The 20,675-nt window shown below is 42.5% G+C and overlaps 1 protein-coding gene across 1 annotated transcript; it reads right to left on the bottom strand.

Annotated features, from left to right (window-relative positions):
- Positions 1-4,028: 4,028 nt before the first annotated feature.
- On the bottom strand, positions 4,029-20,439 carry NUS1 (NUS1 dehydrodolichyl diphosphate synthase subunit). The gene is made up of 5 exons (XM_032185667.1): positions 20,046-20,439; positions 11,789-11,911; positions 9,296-9,448; positions 4,979-5,078; positions 4,029-4,261 (listed from the first exon to the last, which is right to left on the bottom strand). Exons 1-5 carry the CDS (start codon positions 20,437-20,439, stop codon positions 4,171-4,173), a joined length of 861 nt encoding a protein of 286 aa, XP_032041558.1. The 3' UTR covers positions 4,029-4,170.
- Between the last annotated feature and the right edge of the window lie 236 nt (positions 20,440-20,675).

Raw genomic sequence — 20,675 nt, 5'->3', positions numbered from 1 at the left:
TGCAAAGCCTGCATGCTGTACAGTTGGTCAATGCATGTTTGTAATAACAAGTCCTAAAATGCACTACAATTTCAGGAACTGTAGGCTTATTTCCTTCAACAACTTTACTATTGGACATCTCCCCAAACTCCCTGCTGCAGAGCAGCTATTTCAGAACCTCATCTGCCTCCTTTAACTCCTCATCAGATACTGTGCATCACCACAAGGGGAACAGGAAAAGATGCAGAAACCTGAATGATTTAAGAGAGTAATAGTTATTGTAAATGTGGGCTATCATTTACGACTGGGGCAAGCGAGGATTAATTTTCCACTGTACAGCCAGCTCTAATATTCCTTGGTATTGAAATTACAAATTAACTGCATTATGGATGGAGAGCCACTGGCACCGACTCTATTAAAAACCAGCTGAGGCAGGAGAGCCCAGCAGCACCACGTTAGCACTGCTCTGGAGCCAGCTCCAGTTTGGAAGCTAGTATTTGCCTTTATGAGCAGGTTGTAACCACAAAAGTAAGCCTTCCTACAACTCCATGTTGTAGCCAACGTGATAAAAAGCCATACAACTCTCTCTGCATTCACTGCCCACTGGTAAAGTATTTTTTTGTATCTAAGGCATACCAAATACACTTCAATAACATTATAGTTTTCTTATCAGGAGCTTGCGTATCTGAGAAACACCATGCCAGTATCACTGGAAAGGGGGAAAAATGAAGGATATGTGAAGAGGCAACAGAAAAATCTCCATCGTGAAATAACAAAAGAGTAAAGAATGGTTTCAAAACCCCAGCTGCTGACAGAGAACCGAAGTGTTAATTTGCAACTTACTGAAAACTTACCACTATCAGCAGCCAGCATGCTCTTGCACTGTTCCAAGCAGTCCAGTCTCAATTGTTTCCTGTATCACGTATCACTTTCCTCCAGATTAAACAATGAGCAATACAAGTGAACACGGAAGTGCCACACACTGAGGGATCACACCTGTGTCGTTCTTGAAGGATGGAGACCCTGCAATTTCTCTGCACAACCAGCTTTAGCATTTGACAACCTTCACAGTAAAAGATTTTTCCTGATGTTTAGATGGATTCTCCTGCAGTCAGTTTGTGCCTATTGCCTCAGCCTGCTGCTAAGCTGTGCTTATTCCCCCACCCACCCCCACCACATTGCTAGATCACATTGCTAGATCCCTCCCAAGCCTTCTCTTCTCCAGGCTGAAGAGCCCCAGCCTGTTCCCGTTCATAGCAGGGGTGTGCTGCTGGCTCAGGGCCACTGTGACTCAGAGCTTCTCCAAACCCTGCCTAAGCAATGGCTTCCCAAGGCATCACTCAGATGGCAGAGGTATCTTCCACACCCTTATTCGACCCTGCTCCAAGCCAGAAAAATGGCAGAAGTCCAGCACAGCTCATGGCTCAGGACTGACTCAGGAGCAGGGAGAGGAAGGAAGCTTTTTATTAGCCAGGAACAAATTTAGCAAGTCCCCAGGACTAAGAGATTTACAGTAAATGCTTTTATTATGAAGGCTTTCGTAATAGCTTCTTAGAAATTGGGAGTGGTTAATAAAAAACTTGTCCAGTTCTTACAGCATAGCAAATGATTTAAGAATAGTATAAAAGAGCATGAAATGTAAAGTTCCCTACTTCCCAGAGTAGCGTAGCAACACGAATAAGGCTACAGCTCCCCAGCCAGAACTATAAAAGTATTCATGTATCACCATAGGCTGTAGAAAGATTATAGTCTTTTATTGGTTTTCTTGTTTTACAGATTCAGATTTAACTTTCAATAATAAAATTCAATAAATTGATTCCCTAATCATAAAAACTTGTTTTACACAGTATGTACAAGTACCCGGAGACTACAGCCACACAGACATCACAGCTGGAGCACAGACCTTCACACGGAACAAGCTGGGGAGAGGCGCTCACTGCAGCGACATACATTCAGAGATCAAGTTGTGGATATGCACAGTGCATTTGGCACAGCTCACTGAAGATTGCCCACACAGGGACAGTAAAAATGATCCCAACTCAGTGATACACGGATTAGTTCAACTACATTAATTCCACGAGGAACACTTACTCACAATTAAACTCGCCATCAGAAGAGATTTGATTAAGTTGAATCAAATGCAGCTGAACTAATCATTTTTTAGTTTCATTAAGCATCCCTCTGTAGACAAATCCTAGACCATGAGGTCTGTCTACGACATAAAACACATCTTTTAGTTGAGATATGCAGGAGTCTGAGGACCAGTGGCAGCTCAGGTATTAAGTATTCTTTGGCAGTTTGATGCAAATATCAAAAATAGATTACTTTTGAGAACTAAACTAAGCTTTTCCCATTTTATATTTCTACTGCCAGCACCAGAACTGCTTTAGTGACACAGTAAGATGTATATATGGTAACTTATACACCACCTTACATTTTGATAAAACAAAATTCGTAACGCAGTTAAACTTTAGAACTCAAGATTCCCCTACAACAGGCTCACCATTCACCACAAAAAAGTTAACATTCAGTGAGAACGCTTTCCTGTGGTAATGACAAAACCTAGGAAACACTACGTGACTGCTCATCTGCTCTGCAGTACAGTACCAGTGAACACTGGAGACCTGCAAAGGGCATTCCAGCTCATAGGGAATGTTATCTGATGTCAGAAGCATTAGCTGATTAAACATCCCCATTTCCTTCATGAGACAAAATAGAACTCTTGTAAGTGCAATCTGATCTTAGTATGACAAAAAACGCAGCTAAGTTTATGCAGTCTTAGAACACTTTTTTAATCAAGCTACAACAGTTAAAATACTGTTTCACAAAGAAGCAAACATTCATTTAAAATCTCACAACTCCCTTTGAAAAGGGGAGGGTTTCCTTCCTAGTGACATACCTATCCTGAAGGAGATAAAGCCAGGCTCATTTTGAAGAGGGGAAAAAAAACCCACATACTTCCAGAATGAAGCATCACAGTTCCACAGCCTGCAGGGCAGGAGGCTGAAATATTAATGTTCGTCTCCAGTAATACAGCTCTGAAGATATTGCTTTGCTCGAATGCTGCTATGAAGACTTAATTTCAGATTACTCTCAATACTAGGAGCACAACTAGAATAGGACATTCCACGATGAAGACTCTAGCTAGTGTTGCTATTTAAGTTATCTCAGTTGAGATAGCATAGAGCAGCTTCATTTGACCTTATTTCTTGTCTGCTGCAGACTTCTGTCTGAGCTTCTAATGCACAGGTCAGGACAAACCTAATAAAGGGTTTAAGCAGACTCCCCTGCTGGGTACACAAGCACAACAAGCAAGTGGCATCAGCCATGGTAGTGGACCAGTGCATTTTCAGATTTTTCAGCAAGTGATACCAGAGCCTTAGCTAGTTTAGTTTGTCACCTCAGGCTAGAATTTTATGTGGAAACATATATAAACAATACACAGTACTGTTTATGCCCAAGGAAGACTGACCTGATGGTAGGAGAAGCTTCGCTCAAGGCTGTAAGAATACTATGCATTTATCAAAAAAAAAAAAAAAAAAAAAGAAAAAAGCACAGGATGGGTATCTATAATAAGCAGACTGCTTAATCCACTTACCACAAAAGTGACATTCTTTTTTTATGGAACCTTTTCCATATTTCTAGAGCTTGATACCTACTGCTGGCTCAGCCCTGACAGCTAAATAGCAGCCTATTCTTATAGTTAACAGAACCAATATTGACCTCTGAAACTCACATATTACATAGTAAATACATAGTAAACCAGGTGATTAAGTTCTGAAATCCTGACCATGAATAATTTAAAAAAATATAAAGCTGATGCACATGAGAGGTCTTCCTCAGATTTAAGAATGTCCAGAGACAGAATTCTTGTTTACATCATCCTCTGAGTTTGACACAACCAAATCTTTACATGCTCTTTTGGTCACTGGGACATGAAAGTGAGGTTAATTCAGCTTTGACCAGCTTTGCTTGCAGCAACTGTCATTTTCATCAAGCAAACCTGTGAATCTCCCCTTCCCCACGTATTCTCACGCATTCACACAGACTCTTTAGAAAGGTAAGACACTTTATTGAATTGGTTGATAAATTAAGAAAGGACTATGAACCAGACTTATGGGTCACAGGTGCTTGTAAACAGACATCAATCCCTTTCTGTGGAAAGCATGACTCAGTGCGCTCAGCCAACAGTCACTTTCCCCAGCGTTGCTCACAGGCTGCATAGCGATGGAGGGCAGAGAAAAAGTCTTCATAGCTGATGTTCTGGTGGGAAGGCAAAGAACTGAGAAAGCAAGTTAGAAAAAGTTAAAATAAGCTTTTATAAACATACGATGTATACGGCCAGTAAGGAATACCACTACTTCATAACATGGAAAAGTTATTCTCAATGCTGTAGTTGTCATACAGCTCCCTAACTAGCTGCCAGTATTGCATCACCCTCTGAATTAAAAAAAAGCCTATCCATTGAGGTACATACAGCACTTCCAATTTGTGCAAGAGCTGGAGAAGCAAAGGTCTTTCCACACATTTTAAGTGTCCTATAAGTGCTCTCTGAGAGCGTGTATGTATGAGACATACAGCATGTACAGTCAGTTTAGTTGCTGCCAAAGAGGCAAAGCAATCCAGAGGCATTATCATCTCATCTGTCTGATTGGATAATGCAATAATATTATACAGGAAATAGAAACCTGCATAGGACTCAAAAAACCATGTAAGGAACCCCAACAGAACCTGAATCAAGTTGTTCAGACTAGAAGGTGGCAGAAGTTGTTTGTTAAACCTGAGAAGTAAAGCTTGCTATTGTCTAATGATGACTGATATAGCAACAAAGCCTGGAAGTATGACAGGTTCTCATTTAACAGCTCTTAAATCCTCATATCAAACTCTGGACATCTTTGTTTAGACATTTTTTCTTATGGCTATTTCTGTAAGGTAGGTGATGTATTAAAGACTAGTAAGATATTTCAACCTGCTCCCACAAGAATTATAAGCAACTCACATGATCTCTGTCAGTCTGATGTGCCATGGAAGGAACCCTAATGTGCTGTCCACAGGACCAAACTTCAAGACTAAATCAGGATCTGGAAATCCATTTGTACCTGTAAGAACAAGTTAAATTAGGTTTTGTCAAATTCACCAGATTATTTATTTTAAGTCCTAAAGCATCTGTTTTTTAATTGAATGCAATTGTTACTGTTTTTTTTTTTTTTTTAAATAAAATAAAGCTCCTGAGGAGTCAATAATTAAGACGTCAAGAGAACAGACTGTTCTTGCACATTCTTGCACAGCCTGAACAGAACTAACTGAGCAAAAGCTTAGCCACTCACTGCAGGCCCAGATGGACTTTATGTCAGAAGTTTAAGACTTGGTAAGGCAGCGATATGAGCAGTTGGATTGTTTTGAATAACAGCAAACCATAACAACACTGCTGCTAAAACCAACCTGTTCTAGTTCTGTCTCAGCAAACTTGATTTCAGTAGCATAGAACATGCTGCACCCTGACCCATACTTACTACAGTCTTAATGTGGATTTGCTGTCAAATACATTAAAAGGACCACTAAAAAAAAAAACCCTCAAATTCCATTGAAAAAATAAATTGATATCAGACTATCAAGAAAACATCTTGTAATAAATATCCTGTCAGATCCACAGTCTTAGACCTCTCCGTATTTAGCTAGCCATGCAGTTTAAAAAACAACTTTTACAACAAAGTTTCAGACAAACTGTTGCAGGTGACATCTGTCTGGTTAGATGAGTGAGAAAAAAAAAAGAAAAAAAACACACCATTACCTTGTTCTTCCTGTTAGTAAGCAGACAGCATGATCCACCCCAGGGCAGGTCTAGATGGTGCTAAAGGAGTTCGCTAGGTGCCCACATTCTTACTACCCATACCTTAAGACCCCAGTCACTGTTATTCAGCTACTCTAATCCCAACTCCGATGACCCAGGCTCTGCCCAGGCTCTGGAACTGTGCATACGAACAGGTGTTTAAAAACCAAAAAGCTACATTTCATTCCCCAAAAAGATAAGACCAAATACTGTGGTTTGATACACAGTGAAGTGTCCCCAAGGTAAGTAAAGCTAATTAACTTTTCAGTAGCTTGCTGTCTTGCTCAACATGAGAGCTTCCTGCTGATCTTCTGAGGCTGAAGGCAATCAGTGGCCAAATGACTTTATCCACCTTCCATACGCTTCTGCCATGCCTAAACTACTCCAGCCTAGCTCTGACCGACAGGCAATAAGCTTAGAACAGTCTTAGTCCAGCTTTCTCTGCTAATTCTTGCAAGTTGCTTAGGGCAACTTGTGGAAAACAACACCAAGGGGGACCAAAAAAGTAAGTTGGCTTTCATGCACCTACCCAGCTCACCTGAAAAAGTGTTCCAGCATTCATAGCTCTACTTTGCTACAAGGCTGCATCTAGTCACAAGTACTGCACGGTACGTCCCATTACCCCTCCCATTATCCATTAATTCTACAAGTTAACTGCAGGAGTGCTTAGGCTGCATAATCTCTGCCTTCAGCAGATGAAAAGCTTAATGCTGTCTACCCACTCCATACCCACTTCAGATGTTATCTACCAATTTTCTCACTTTTTTTTAAGCAATCAGGAACCTTATACAAGCCTAAAATTACTCATAGGAGGAACTTACACTGGAAGAACAAAACAGGGAATTAAGATCCCATCTGATTTCCCTCCCCCCAGGTTTTGAAACTCAAGATTTCAAAAAAAAAGTCTGCATCCTCCCTTGTCACTGAATCACTGCAATAGTAATCTTTCTGCCAGAGGTAAATAAGCTATTTTCCCAAGTGTGTGCATTTCTAATGAAGTATTTAGATACAAGAATGCCTTGTGCCACCACTCAGAGCTTATCTCAAAGAGAGAAACATAAAGCAGAAGCTGCTGATTTGTTGGGAAGCTAGTATGTTAGTCTGAAACAGCTTTGCAGGGAAGCAGTGAATACTTAAAGTGGGGATTCTGGTGGAAGCGGACAGCTTTACTCATCAGCTGATTCAGAAGCTGAGTACTCCTCAGCTGGCCAGTTCAGCAGCAGGATCTTCAACACTGCAATGGCTTTTCAAACAGGAAAAGACCTTCAGAGAGCCCAGTTAATTCTAATATTTCCTTCTGGTTCCTATCTGAAGAAGCAAAACGAGAACGGACGCTGTAGCATTACTGTCAGAACAGCCTATTTAAACACAGTACTGTGCTTTCCACCCTGTATCCATTTCTCTGCCTTCAAATATCAACATGATAATGTAGCTACTTCTGTGTGGCAACACTCTCAGAGCTGCTAAGGTTAAAGTGCTCAAGTTTAGCACACAAAAGACAGAAGGATTTGAGAGCAGAATCTGAACAGAAAGCCAAAAGACTTGGACAACCAAGGGACAGGAATCTGGCAACATCCCTTCTATATCAGGAATTCTATAAGGAAAACATGAAAGTTTGTAGAGTTGGTAGCACCACCCTTCTCCACATAGATTTTTTAGGGCAACTTACAGCTTTGTAATCATATTCTGTACTGGGAAGGTGGACAGCAAGCAGAGACAATACTGTAATGTAGTGGCACCTGCTTTTCTGATAAAAAGACGGTTAGCTGAGGCACTGCTCAGAACAAAGTACACTCACTTACAGTGAAGAAAACCCAGGCTGTAAGAATTGGAGCAAGAATGGATAAAGAACCCCAAATTTCCACATGACAACCCAGAACTGCACCATTTTAGAACCAGACTTCGATAACAGCATCCTGAACTTGAGGAATTATAAAACTAGGTTACCAGGTATTTAAATTAAGATCTGAAAAAAAGAAAGATTTACAGAAGTCACCGTGACCCCTAAGAACATAGCTACTCAAATATTGCTTTTTCAGAATTCCCTCTCAATTTAGATCAGCAACTCAGACCTTCACATTCCATACCTTGAAATTAAGGATGCACGGAAGCTAAGCCTGACTACAACTAAAACAAGCAGTTTCAACAGCTAAATTGGTCATCGAAGAATGGTTTTCCAACTGTCCTAAACATTAAAACCAAGCAAATTAATAAGCAGTACTAGTTATAGGTACTATTCTTAGTTACAAGCAACAGGTTAAGCTGCCTACTTTGAGAAGTTTACAGTTTTGACAGTCTAAAAATCAAGATTTCTTTTCCTGTGTTCAGCTATCATGCGTTACTTGAACAATACATCTGCTTGATTTTTAAGGCTACGCAGACTAGACCTAAAGTTTAAGATATGCAGACACTTCAAGTACAAGGATAGAAGATCAGAAACACGTGTTTGAGAAGCTTCAGTTCAGCAGCACTGGCCAAAACACATACATGGGCATCACTGTGAAGAACTGGTGCCAATGAGCAACTGTTTTAGAGAAGCAATTATTCATTTCCTTAAGTCACCTTTGGGGTATAATAGTTATCTAAGACATCTACATTACTCCCTGAGGTGTCATATTAAACACCTGTTTAAACACTCCATTACAGTGAGGAAGTATCATGCAGTACGCTGAAGGGATAGAATTTAGTTTGACATTAAGATTATAGCGTCTCAACTCCCACTGCAGTCAATCTGCCCAGCAATTCGGCTGATCAATTATTTGAGAAAAAAAAAAATCATCAAATTCCAGTTAATGGAAACCACATGTTAACAGCGTGCCTGCAGACATCCAAGTTCGAGTGTGCTAACTGAAACTCAAACCTTGCCAGGCTAGCCAGTCACAACTAACATGCATGGATCTTCTAGGAAAGAAGTATTCCAGTTCTGTAGTGTGACAAGGAATTTGAAGGTTTTATCTAAACTGCTCCTCCTTCATGTGAGACGAGGGCAGCCCTGCCCTTTCCACAGCTATTGCATGCAGCCATGCACCTCAGTGCAGAGTCAGTGATCTGCATGGATTAGTAATGGAAATAACTAACATGAGTTACATGGAAGCAAAAGATCAGCAAGTGCACTATCATTTGCACCCAGGGCAATAGTTCGGCAGCAGAAAGAGCTTTAATTCCCCTAACTAAATCTAGAAAAAGACTCACACAGGCTTGCAGCTTGCTATCTTCTAAAGAATTAATCTTAGGTATAAATCTAGTTTCAACTGATCTCAGCAGTGCTTTTTTCAGAAAGTTCATTACATAAGTTACAAGCTCTGTGGGATGTTCTGTAAAGATCAGACTCCCAATTTAGCTTAGGGTTTCCTTTCAGGCTCTTTATTTAAACAGAAAACAGCAAAAAAAATCAAGAAAGGTTTAGCGTAAGTCTGAAAGCAATGCTTATCATGATAAGAACACAGATTAACATCCCCTCCTCCCCACAGACGGTGTCATACTTACTACTTAACAAGTTGTCTAACTCGTTCACGTCCAGGTCTGTATATGTTCTTTGCTGCTGTGCTACCAACTGACAAAAGTTCTGAGCAGCTTTTATTATGTCTGCTTTTCCATCTTCTGGAGACAGCACCTTCAATGTAGATTGGCAATTTAAAACTGAAAGTACAAAACACAGTTTAAAAGCAACAGAAATATGGTTGCTTTGAACGTGCTTTAAATACTGAAAGTAACTTCATATATTGTACAACTAGTCAGAAGCATACATCATCCAGCTATTACAGAAACGGGTAAGAAACATCCAGATTTGCTGTATTACTGAAAAGCAAGCTTGAAGCAACTATTTTGAGGAGTCTTGTGAGATGCCGTTTAATCAAAGTTGTTCTTGAAATGCAGAGACTGTTCCAGGGAATTTACGTTGGTTTTTATCACGCTGCCAGGCAAAAGCAGTAAGACCAGGCTGCAGAGCTACTGACTTGAGGGTGGCAAGCAATGCAGAAAGACTTGCAGTTCAGTGAAGAAAAAGAAAATCCAATTCTTATCCTATATGAGGAAGGTGTTTTAACAGCTACTTTGAACATTCATGTGACAGTATGAGTAAGTCGAGGCCCTCCCTGAATATGATAACAGGATATCCATAGCACTTCATCCTTGATGCAAGAGTTGCAATATTGATCTAAGATTACTACAGAGAAACTAGGTAATAGTACCAGAATTTACCCATCAGTCTGTAATTATGACTGTAATTAAAGAGGACATTTCACAACAACCTTATCCACGTCTACACTATTGTGAGGCAGAAGTGGAATCCTCTCACCCAACACAACTTTCGTCACAGTACGTTCTGATACAGTACCTAGGAGGCAGACTTACAAAGGAAGCTGCAGACTACAAATCACCAGTGTACTAAACCCAGCTTGAGGTAACTGGGTTAAATACTAGCACTGTTACTGTGCTTTGTATCTGTGCACACATTAGACTGATACAAAACATATCACAGTTACTTAAAACCCAGTATTTCGTAAAAGTGCAGAATCTGACTACAAAAGACAGAATGCAGTCATAAGAACACTCAAAAAAGCTCAGTCTATCAAAGGTCACCACAATAATTTTCTGGAAAACATTCGATTTACTTGTCATATAGAGAAATAATCTTTAACATCCCATCAGTATTGATGGATGAAAGACATGTAGCTTTACTTTTGGCAAGAAATGAGAAATTGTTTCCTATTATAAACTGGACAGATACCAGTTTGTTCGAAGTATGAAGCATCTGGTCTGGCAATGGAGCCCTCTGTGTAAGAATAAAGGATTCTATCTAAAGATAACAGAAGACACCTCTGCTTTTCATGACTTCCAGTACGAAAAATTCCTGAGATTTAAATGTATCCTTTCAGTCAGGAAGTCTGAGAAGTCTTTCAGTAGTTCATTTGAACTGGACATAAATATCCCAGTTGAGGTAAGTGCAGCTAAGCATGCTAGAGTTTAAGACATTAACAGCAGGTCTACTCTGCACTTTACTAGTTATTTCAGCCTTCACAGGAATAAAAAGAATGCTAAACACAGATGTTTCCATGTAAATGCTAGCATCTTAGCCTAAGGTGCTTACAAAGGTAACTTAATGCTGCAACACTGGACTTCACATTGCCCTATACGCTATTGTAGGGGAAGCAAAATTCTGTTAGCAAGATGTAGTAGGAAGACTTACAGAAAAATGAAAAATATGATCGTCTTAAATCTATTATTAAAACTTATGCTCCGTTTAAATATGATGAACTGTAGTTAGGAAAGCTGTAAATATCAGCCCGTCCCTCTGAGGCACAGTCCTAATTTTAAAGTAATTTAATACATTTACATGGACTCCTAGTATGTATGTCTATCAGCATACTTCATTAAAAGTGAATATTTACAACAGATGGTATTGAATAAGGAACGCTCACCTTGAAATATTTTCTTGTTTTCTACTTCCTACAAAAACTACTATCAAAAGATTATTTTTTTAAGCCCTTTCCTGGTTACCCATTAATATGGCAACCAATGATATTGATCTTCCCCTTCTCCCTCCCAACTTTGACGCATGAGCATAAGGTTGGCAAGGTGGAAGTACATGCACTGCAGCCTAACATCAATTCCCTTACTCAAGCTCAAGTGCGTTCTTTCAAGTCTCAGCAAGATAATTTCTCACTCTAACCACGAGAAATTGAGCTACACTGATCCGTTAAGGTGTGCAGCACAATACCCAGGCTAAAGGGAAGATTCACCTAGGCAGTAATGATTGCTAGGAGCAGGGAAGAATAACACCTCACTATTAGTTACGAACAAGCAATCACAATGAAAGTTTAATACTAGCTCAGGAAGGCCGTACATGTTCTGATAATCAGTAGGTTATGAAAAAAAAGGTCATAGTACAGAGAAATGTACTTAAGTAAAAGCAGTTATGATTGATATACAGCTATTTAAAGTCATACCAATTCCCTGCCCAGCCACAATTCACCTTACCTTGATCAGCTTTCTCTTGATTTGCAAATTCCATGGTGTATTTGGAACAATCTAGTCCTAAGAGTTCCTGCTGCTGTTTCAAAATTTCATCCATCAGTCTTGAATTATTCCTCTTGAAAATACCTTTAAAAAAATAAAAAGGTTGCACGTCAGCCACCTTCTGTAGAGTACTACAAAAACAAATCTGACACTGTGCAGGAAGAAAAAAGAATCGGGCGGTCAGTGCTGGTTTCTAACTGGATTTCATGAGTATGGTAAGAATCCAAAGCAAATGCTACTGCACGTGACTAATTTCAGTGACCTTGCAGGAACATATGCAGGGAGACAACTCTCATGTGTTCCTCTTTTTCAAAATGTTCCTCTTCTACTCAGCCTGGTTTAAGTAGCAAGCTGCAATTGCATAACAGACAGTTTAAGAATCACTTCACTGTCCTTGGTATGCTGAGCACCAGTTTAATAGCAATACCCTACCAGCACAGGAAGACCAAGTCACCTTAACACCGATTTTTATCGCTGCCCCACACTGCCAGGGATTCGCTATCAACATCAACTACTGCTTACTGCCACATTATTAAGGCCATGGGCTATCAAAGCAAGTCACCACAAAGTGAGCCAGAAGGCTACATCAGCGTGCCAGGTGACATTGCAATGCCTCAGATTTCCTAATATGAGAATTTCACAAGCTACGTATTGCGAGGAGCAATGCAGTCCCCAAGGCCTTCTTGATACTTGTACACTTAGTGTAGATGCATTTTGAGCACAAGAGACTACAAGAACTTGGTTAGGCAAACATACTTGGATTTCTGTTCTGAAGTACATTCTAGCTTTTAATAATGATGCCACGCAACTATTTCTAACCACAAGCCACAGTAAAGTGTTAAAGCTTAAATATTTACAATGAAAGAGCGTGGCTAAGCATATTTACTTAGAAACTGATAATGCCTTTATCACTTGGCATTCGGGGTTGTTACTAAGAGCTTAAGTTTCATTCAGGGATCCTATATCAAGGACTTCTGCTGACCACTCTAAAAGCATGCGCACACACAATCAGCTTACCACTCAAGAAACACCGAGTTTGTACCCAACTTCCCAGTCATGCTTATGATTTAATCACCTCAACCTGATTCTGGGATTAGAAGCTGCCACAAACAGCAGTTTCCACATCAGTAGTGGGCCAAGTAGCACAGAAGCTTTGGGTTAAGACCATGATACATTAGGAGTTAATTTGCAACATGAAGACATAGAATGCATTTAATATACTAGTGAGATCGTGGGTCTACACAGACTTCATTCGAGGTTCTAGTCGGTGGTTAACACGTGTTTTTCTTCACACCCTAGCCAATTCCTGCAAAAGATATAACTTACTTCATTACACATCTTAGGGATGCTTATAACTGATTTCACATACTGACAGTTGAGCAAATCTCAGTAGCAATCTTGATGGACACATGCGTCAGACAACACTTTCACTGATGTTGGATTCATCACAATTGTTATACTTTGTGCTCCTGCTTACCAGCGTATATTCATATATAGCAGATGATGAGATTGCTTTGTGCAATACTGCTGGATAGGACTACTCGGATGAGCCTGCTTTGCACTAGCATTAGCACTTAATGTCTTCCTTACACTTCAGGTCAGCACCAGTGTAGCTACAATGCTGCTAATTCAGGGCAATCTTCAAGAAGGCTGCGTGTGCCTCACACCTATAGCAAGTCGCTTGGTTTCCAGCCACTCCAAGATCAAAACATAACCTTCAATATTCACAAAAAGAGTTGGCATAATCAGGGAAAGCTCCTGATCTGGGAAACAGCTGCTGTTTCCTTCCACACCCAACACTAACACCATCAATTCATTTTCATGAGAAGGTATTGCTATTCCAGTCAAAGACCGGTGGGCCAGATTTAAGGATCTGCTCTTCAGCTCTTTACTAAATGAAGACTCTGAGGAGAACAGACAGGAGAACAAACTAAGGTGCTTACTGAGCTCCAAAACAAAGTCCTTCACACACACAGTACATGCTGAAGACATTACCACATGCATCGATGAAACGCTGGTGATGATCAGCTAGAGCTCACTTCTACTCGCATTTAGCTCATCCATCTCCTTGGTTGTTCAAATCTAGGTCCTATTTTGTTCTTGGAATAGCAGGTAAGCTGTAGCCTGTTGCAGTTGTATTGTGCATTTGTAGCATATCTTTTGAGAAGGACCTCCGCACTGAATGCCAACTGATCCACCAATCTTGACACAGCTGCAGTTTGCCTGCAGTGATGACCCCGAAGCACATCAGAGGGATTTCATTTAAAATCAATAGCATCTGGGAACTTCACTCTGTCACTCTTTTCTCACTCAACGCACAAGAGACTTTTTCTTATGGCTGCATAGGATAGCGTAGCTGTAGGCAGCAGCACACACGGACCAAACTCACATTTGACGTGAAAAATTATGCATGTGGTTGTAGCTCAGATACACACCCCTTTCCCTTACAGCATCTCAGAAATTCAATTTGTCTACAAGGTGATTTTTTTTAAAAACTTAATTTGAAAATATATTCAAGCCAGTTCTGAAGACACTGTTGCTAACTTATGCATGATAAACATAGTGAAAAAGTGTGAGTATAGCTATTATAGCAATAACACAACTCCAGTGTCCCAAGGCAGTGAAGTAAGCCTTCATTTAATACTACCTTCCAATTTTGTTCAGCCTTCCATACAAGTTGAAAGCGAGCCCATAATATGATTTTAATAGGAAAGTTATTTGACGAGAGCTTTAATGATTTCTACTACTACTGTAACTGTTTGCTGATAAGCAGGGAAGATTCCAGCACTACCAGGGTTTCTGGTATAGACCAAACATGAGATTTTCACTATTCCTAATTAGAAATAATTCTTGTTTCTGAAAAGCATGCTAGAGGAGTGTGTATATTCCAGCAAGTTAAGTGTGTTAGGAATTATGCATATTTAAGCACTACCACTCCCAAAGCAAAAGAATATAAAACTTCATTTATTTTATTCTTTTAAAACAAATGCTGAGAATGTGTTAGCTATTTCTAGGTATAGTTCTTTCTACAGCACAAGCTGCAAGCCCACTACTTATCGTTAGTTCCCAGCCACTCTACAGCCGAGGCAAACCAGAGGAACTTGGGCTTTCTGCCGTAGCCCTGCCATTACACAGGTCTTTTTCCATAACACACCGTGGGCTCTGCTGTAGAGTAGTTAGAAGCCACACCATTCGCAATCAGCTGTGGTGCTGCAGCATAGAGACCATCAGTTAGAGACCAACGAACAGATCATGAAGGTCCGCAGGTGCAGCAGAAGCAGGGCACAGAACTGGGGGAACCCCCGGCCCCGAGGAGCACCAGATGGTGTCAGCCACTCATCTAGCTGGACAACAACAGCCACTGCCTGCTCACAGCCTGGTAGCCCCATGGGGTTCAACACTCTCAGTTGCCCTGCTATTTAAAGCAGCACAGTCTGGTAAGACACGGGAGAAGAGTCTCTTCCCTACAAGAGAACCTTACTAAAGCTAGGCATAGGGAAGAACACATCTCCATAGCATTTCAGATACTTGCTTTTTCCTCAACTCTCTTCCAGTGCCAACAGAGTCATCCAGTGTGAGAAGCATCAGACCTCAACCCAGTTCAAATAACGTACTTGCAAGAAACTGTTATAACACATGAACAACTTCTGCCTACATCCCCACATTGGATCATGCTGGCTGCAGTTTAGTGGAAGAAAGTAGGGTTTGTGTCATTAGACCTCACAGGACGCTAAGAGCTAGGAAATGCCTAGGCTCTTCTACTCCAAGATCCCAGAAAAAACTCCAAGCCTTGTTTGAAAATAGCTGAAGTCAGTTCAGTTTCATCCAAATTGAAGCCACTGAAGCCATAGCTAACCAAGCAGGAAGAATTCAGAGCAGCACTAGGCAACCACTCCTCCCACATTTCTTCTTGAAGGGACGCGATGTGCCTGGACAGCAAGAGCTCACCAGCAGGCAAGACAAAATATTACTGCTTCCATACTACCCAGGCCTGTTAGAAGATCACCTTGTACAGATTAGCATTAGGCCGTATTACATGTGTCTAGTAGACCATAATACATATTACACTTGTCTCCCCCATCTAAGTGAGCACACCGAGTACACAAACAGTTCTATGCATTGATCACATCTACTCAACTACCAAATAGTCTGGGGGAGCCTACAAGTCTAGATTGTAGCTAATAAAAATGTATCCGGTTTCCTACTGTACTTTATTCTTCCAAAGAATTTCTAAAAGAAAATTGGTCAGAAGTAAAAGCTCACTCACAGAGCTAAATCCCGTATAAGGAAACTCAAGTTCTCAACAGAGTAAGTAGTACTACAGGCTTTAACAAGACTTCAAGCAGAAGCATCTCTTCAGGAGCTCTAAGTATTGAAATGCCAAGGCTCTGCATGCCCCCTGAAAACGCTCTAGCCTTGTCCCAGACTATTTCAGGAAAACTTCTGATAACAGAAATAACACTCAAGGAACATCTCATGACTAGCAAATAACTTTAACAGGAGAAGGTATCTAATACCGGTCAAAGGCTACTCAACAGGTTGGCTCAGCTGCTGCTACGTAACTGCAGCCACAGCCTTCTGACTGCGGGAGAGCTGCATTATTTCCTCCAAGATAAGATCTTGACTAGCACAGATGGATATCTACCCAGTAATAGGGCTGGGAATGCAGAAGTCCACAAAAATAAATCCTTGATCAAAAACCTATTTAAATCAAGAACTAGTCAATCTGAATTTGATAATCAAGGCACACACCGTAGCACAAACCTTATTAGTGCTTTGTTTTGTTGCATAGTCACAAAGTATTTTGAAAATTGGGAGAAAGAAAAAGGCCCCTAAATACCAGGCGACGTAAGAATGCCATCTTAGGTTCTGCTTGGGAAAAATGTTTGTTTTGCACACCACAGGACCTATCACACCACATTTATTATGGCACAAGGCAGCTATCTGTATTACAGTTGTCTTGCATTATGCAAGGACTCTTACTCCAGTCTTCTGGAATACTGATTTTTGCAGATTCAGAGGAGACAGCCAGGTACCTGGTAAGATTCCACAAATACTACTTGGTGTCTCTGTACCGTACTGGGTTCTCTTGCAATCATCCATGAGACTCAGTTAACTGCAGACAAGCTGCCCTTAGAGTTACTAGTGCAGCTGCTGCAACACACCAGGGTGAGCTGGGATGCAGTTACTTATTTTAAAGAACAAAGGGTATCTTCTCTTTAGTCAGTTTGTCAAAAATACAGAAAGTCACTACTATAAACACACAACCAGCTTATCTGCTATTTCTTCTCAGAAGAATGCCACACTTCCCCCTTTTTCCCATAGGCGATCCAATTAAGGTCACATTTTTAATTTAAGCCTTCTACAGGAAGCTGACAAAAACAGTTTCCTTCCAGAGGACACAGCCATGGAAAAGCAGTCCTGTAAATAACGTTTCCTGCTTCAACAAGAAAAATCTCACTACTACAAGCACGCAGTGAAGGAAGAATCAAAGCACACTCCACTCCATCTAACTGAGAAGCAGAGCCCTGGTCACACCTTTGCTGGGTCGATGGCTGGTACAGCTGTATGAGCACAGCCCTCCACAGCAGCAGCTCGGCACACCACAGGTAAGTCCCACCACCTGAGAAGATGAAAACGAGCAAAGCATAACTAAGGTTCACCCTCTGCTACTGAGGGCAGCACACAGTGAGTGATTTTTTTCAGCTTCACTTACTAGTGTTACTGCTGAGGGCTCCCTCCATCCGTCGCTACCATTCAGAACTGGACTTAGCAACAAGTCTGCAAGGCACTACAACGCCCTACTTAGCCATAAGCCCATCTGGAAGCACTCAGTGTTCAATCCAGGAAGTGTAAGGGGCTTAGCACAGAGAGAAAGGCTAATACCTGCTATCACCAACAGTCCCGGTACACTCAAGCCATGTGAATGACTACTTGCTCAGAGCTCGCTCTCTGACACCGTTTTAAAAGGCTCAAATTCCTTTTGCTGTGCAGAACAGATATGGCTGCTATCCCAGGAAATGCTCTGAAAGCCTGTGAAGAACATGGATGTGTAATAGCAGGCTAGTCTCATCAAGTCTGAGAGTTTGGCAAAAGCTAATGATTTAAAACTACTTCATTGCTGTGGATTAAGGCTTGCCTTCATCAATTATGTACCAACAAATTGGAACGCAAGCTGCTAATTAAACCAGCATATTGAAGGAACTAATAGCATTAGCTATGGAAAAATATTTCCTGAGCTGGAAGTCATGAGATCACACCTACATTTTCAAATTTTAAGGGTATTAACAAAACTTACACCCATGCTTAAGTTGTGTGCTAGGAACTAATACATGGGAACAGCAAACAAACTCTACACAAAGTCATTTATTTCTGAACTGCTGACAGAGACAATTGTTCTGCAAGGTTATGTCAACTGCAATCCTCTTCAGAGGTCATAACCTCGTCATTTCTGGCCATCATCTTTGCAGTCCTGTAACAGTCAGACTCGGATCTGACTGGATCTCAGCACGTGTTCTGGAGAAGCAGAAGTAGCTTTTCCACAGTGAAAACATACATGATAGAAGTGCTGACATCTCCTTTCCAGACAGGATCTCAGTGACAGCGGCTGCGAGTGCTGTCTCCCTGCTCAGTGCTGTTCACTTTGTAACCATTCAAATCTGAAAAGCAAGAGCACTAAGAAACGTGATTCTCAGCTCGATCTGTTCCTCAGGTCAGCTCACGTACATATTTGCAGAGCACAATGCAGAGATCTAAAAAGATTAAGTGTACATAAGCAATAGGCAATATTGCAAATACTTGGAGGTTTGACAGAAAATACAGGGACCCTCAAGTCTCTCTTCAGAACATGAGGGAAATTCCTACTCTTGTTTACTACCAATACTGGGTCTGCTCCATTTGGTCTGGTTGAACGCTTTCCAAGCTGAGAGCAAAAACATCAACACATAAATGGCTTCTCAGAAGGCACTGTCTTCTCTGTCCTTGAGATGACGGGCAAACATTTTATACTGTTGCTTGGCTTCCAAACGAGGAAGCAAGTATTCTCCCACTGAAACACAATATAACCAAGTTCTGCAACTACCCTACACAGGTCAGTTTAAGTTGGTGATCGGTATTAAGCCCAGGTACTTATAAAGATCTCGGAAAGTTTGGTGAAAGTCAGGCCACTTGAGTCATGTATTTCATATGAAGGACCAGACACAAACAAGAGCTGTCAGTGGCAGTCATTAAGAAAAAAACATAGAAGCCTATGCTCAGGGAAAGGCCTCCTCAGATGCTTTTGCTCCCTTGATCACAACAGATATCACCTATTTGGTAGGATGCACAGCTGCATTTCTCCTGAAAGACCACTAGAAGACAAGTGTTACAGATGATACCTCTACCTTCCATAAATATACAGAGCTGGTCTAATTTACATGACATCTCTAGATGGCCATCAGAAGTGGCTCAAAACAACAGCTGAACATTGGTGTCTGACAGTCCCACCACTGACACTAAGCGCACCAAGATCTTCAGTGTGAAGCTTTCTCCTTTAGAGAGGACAGGAACATAGGAGGCCATCCATCCCTGGGATTACCAGCTCTTCTGAGCTGAAAGCTTGCCTAGTCTCAGTTGCAGATTATCCCTCAGCAGCTGGGCAGGAAGTTCAGCTAAGGAAATCTTGAATGCGGCTGGTTTCATCTCCTCAACAGGAAACAGCACGAGGATGACTTTTTCAGGATTGCTGCACAGAATCTGAGCAATCTGCTTGCTCAGATTGCTTCTGACAAGAAAGTCAGATCTAATCTTTATGATTCTGAGTGGAGTGGAATCAAGGTATTTACAAAAGTGTGACGGCCTCAAACCTGAGACCCAAGAACAAATGAACACAGATCAGACACAAACACCACCAGAGCTTTCACAGGTGCTGGCCCAGGCCTAACTCAAGCTTCATGTACCACAGGGGCTTATGCTGAATGCAGACCATTTCTTTCATCTCACCACACCAGCAGGCCATACCCATTCAAGTTCAACTACCTGTCAGCACTGTCTCTTCCCAGGAGAAGAAATGCAAGAAGACAGGTGGCTACTAACACCCACACCCAGTCCTGGATGTCCGTACCCTGCTTAAACTCAACCCGTAAGCGCACGAAGCCCTCAGCTCTCCACCAGCAGACCCAAAGGGCACGGCGCCCGGGTGCCAGGGGCTCTGTCCAGCTCGGGGCCAGGCATAACTCACCGTTATGGTCATAGACGCTGACGTAGGAGATGCCCACCGCCATGCACCACACCACCAGGCTGGCCATGTCCGCGTAGCTCGGCTCCTCCTCGGTCACCACCAGCCCCACGTGCACCGGCAGCTTGCGCAGCGCCCTCCCGTCGGGCCGCCAGCGCTGCCGGCCCAGCGCCGCTCCGCGGGGCCTCCTCCTCCTCGTCCTCCCCCCGCCGCATTCCCGCCGCGGCGCGGGGCCGGCCGGCCGCAGGGCGAGCGCGGCGGGGGCGAGCAGGGCGCAGGAGGCGGCGACGACGGCGGCGGCGGCGCGCGGGGCGGCGAGCAGGGCGCGCTGCAGGCAGAGCAGGGCGCGCAGCAGGGCGTGCAGCGCGCGCCACGCCAGGCCCCCCGCGCCGCTCATGGGGGCGCGCGCAGCGGCAGCGGCGGCGGCGCCAACGGCTGCAACGGCCGCAACGGTTAACGGCTCCGAGGCGGAGCGGGCCGGGAGGGGCAGGGGAAGGGCAGGGGAAGGCCGGGGGGTGCCGCCGCCTTCAGGAGGGGGCCGCCGCCCGCCCCGCCATCGCCTCAGGGAGCCCGCGGCCCCCGCTCGGCCGCCGCCGCTGCCGCCGCCCGCGCCGCCATGTCCCGGCCCCTTCC

This window comes from Aythya fuligula, chromosome 3 (genome assembly GCF_009819795.1).
Source record: "Aythya fuligula isolate bAytFul2 chromosome 3, bAytFul2.pri, whole genome shotgun sequence".
NCBI classification, from domain to species: domain Eukaryota; kingdom Metazoa; phylum Chordata; class Aves; order Anseriformes; family Anatidae; genus Aythya; species Aythya fuligula.
The sequence above is the reverse complement of the archived record's forward strand: the minus strand, read 5'-3'. Positions and strand labels throughout refer to the sequence as shown.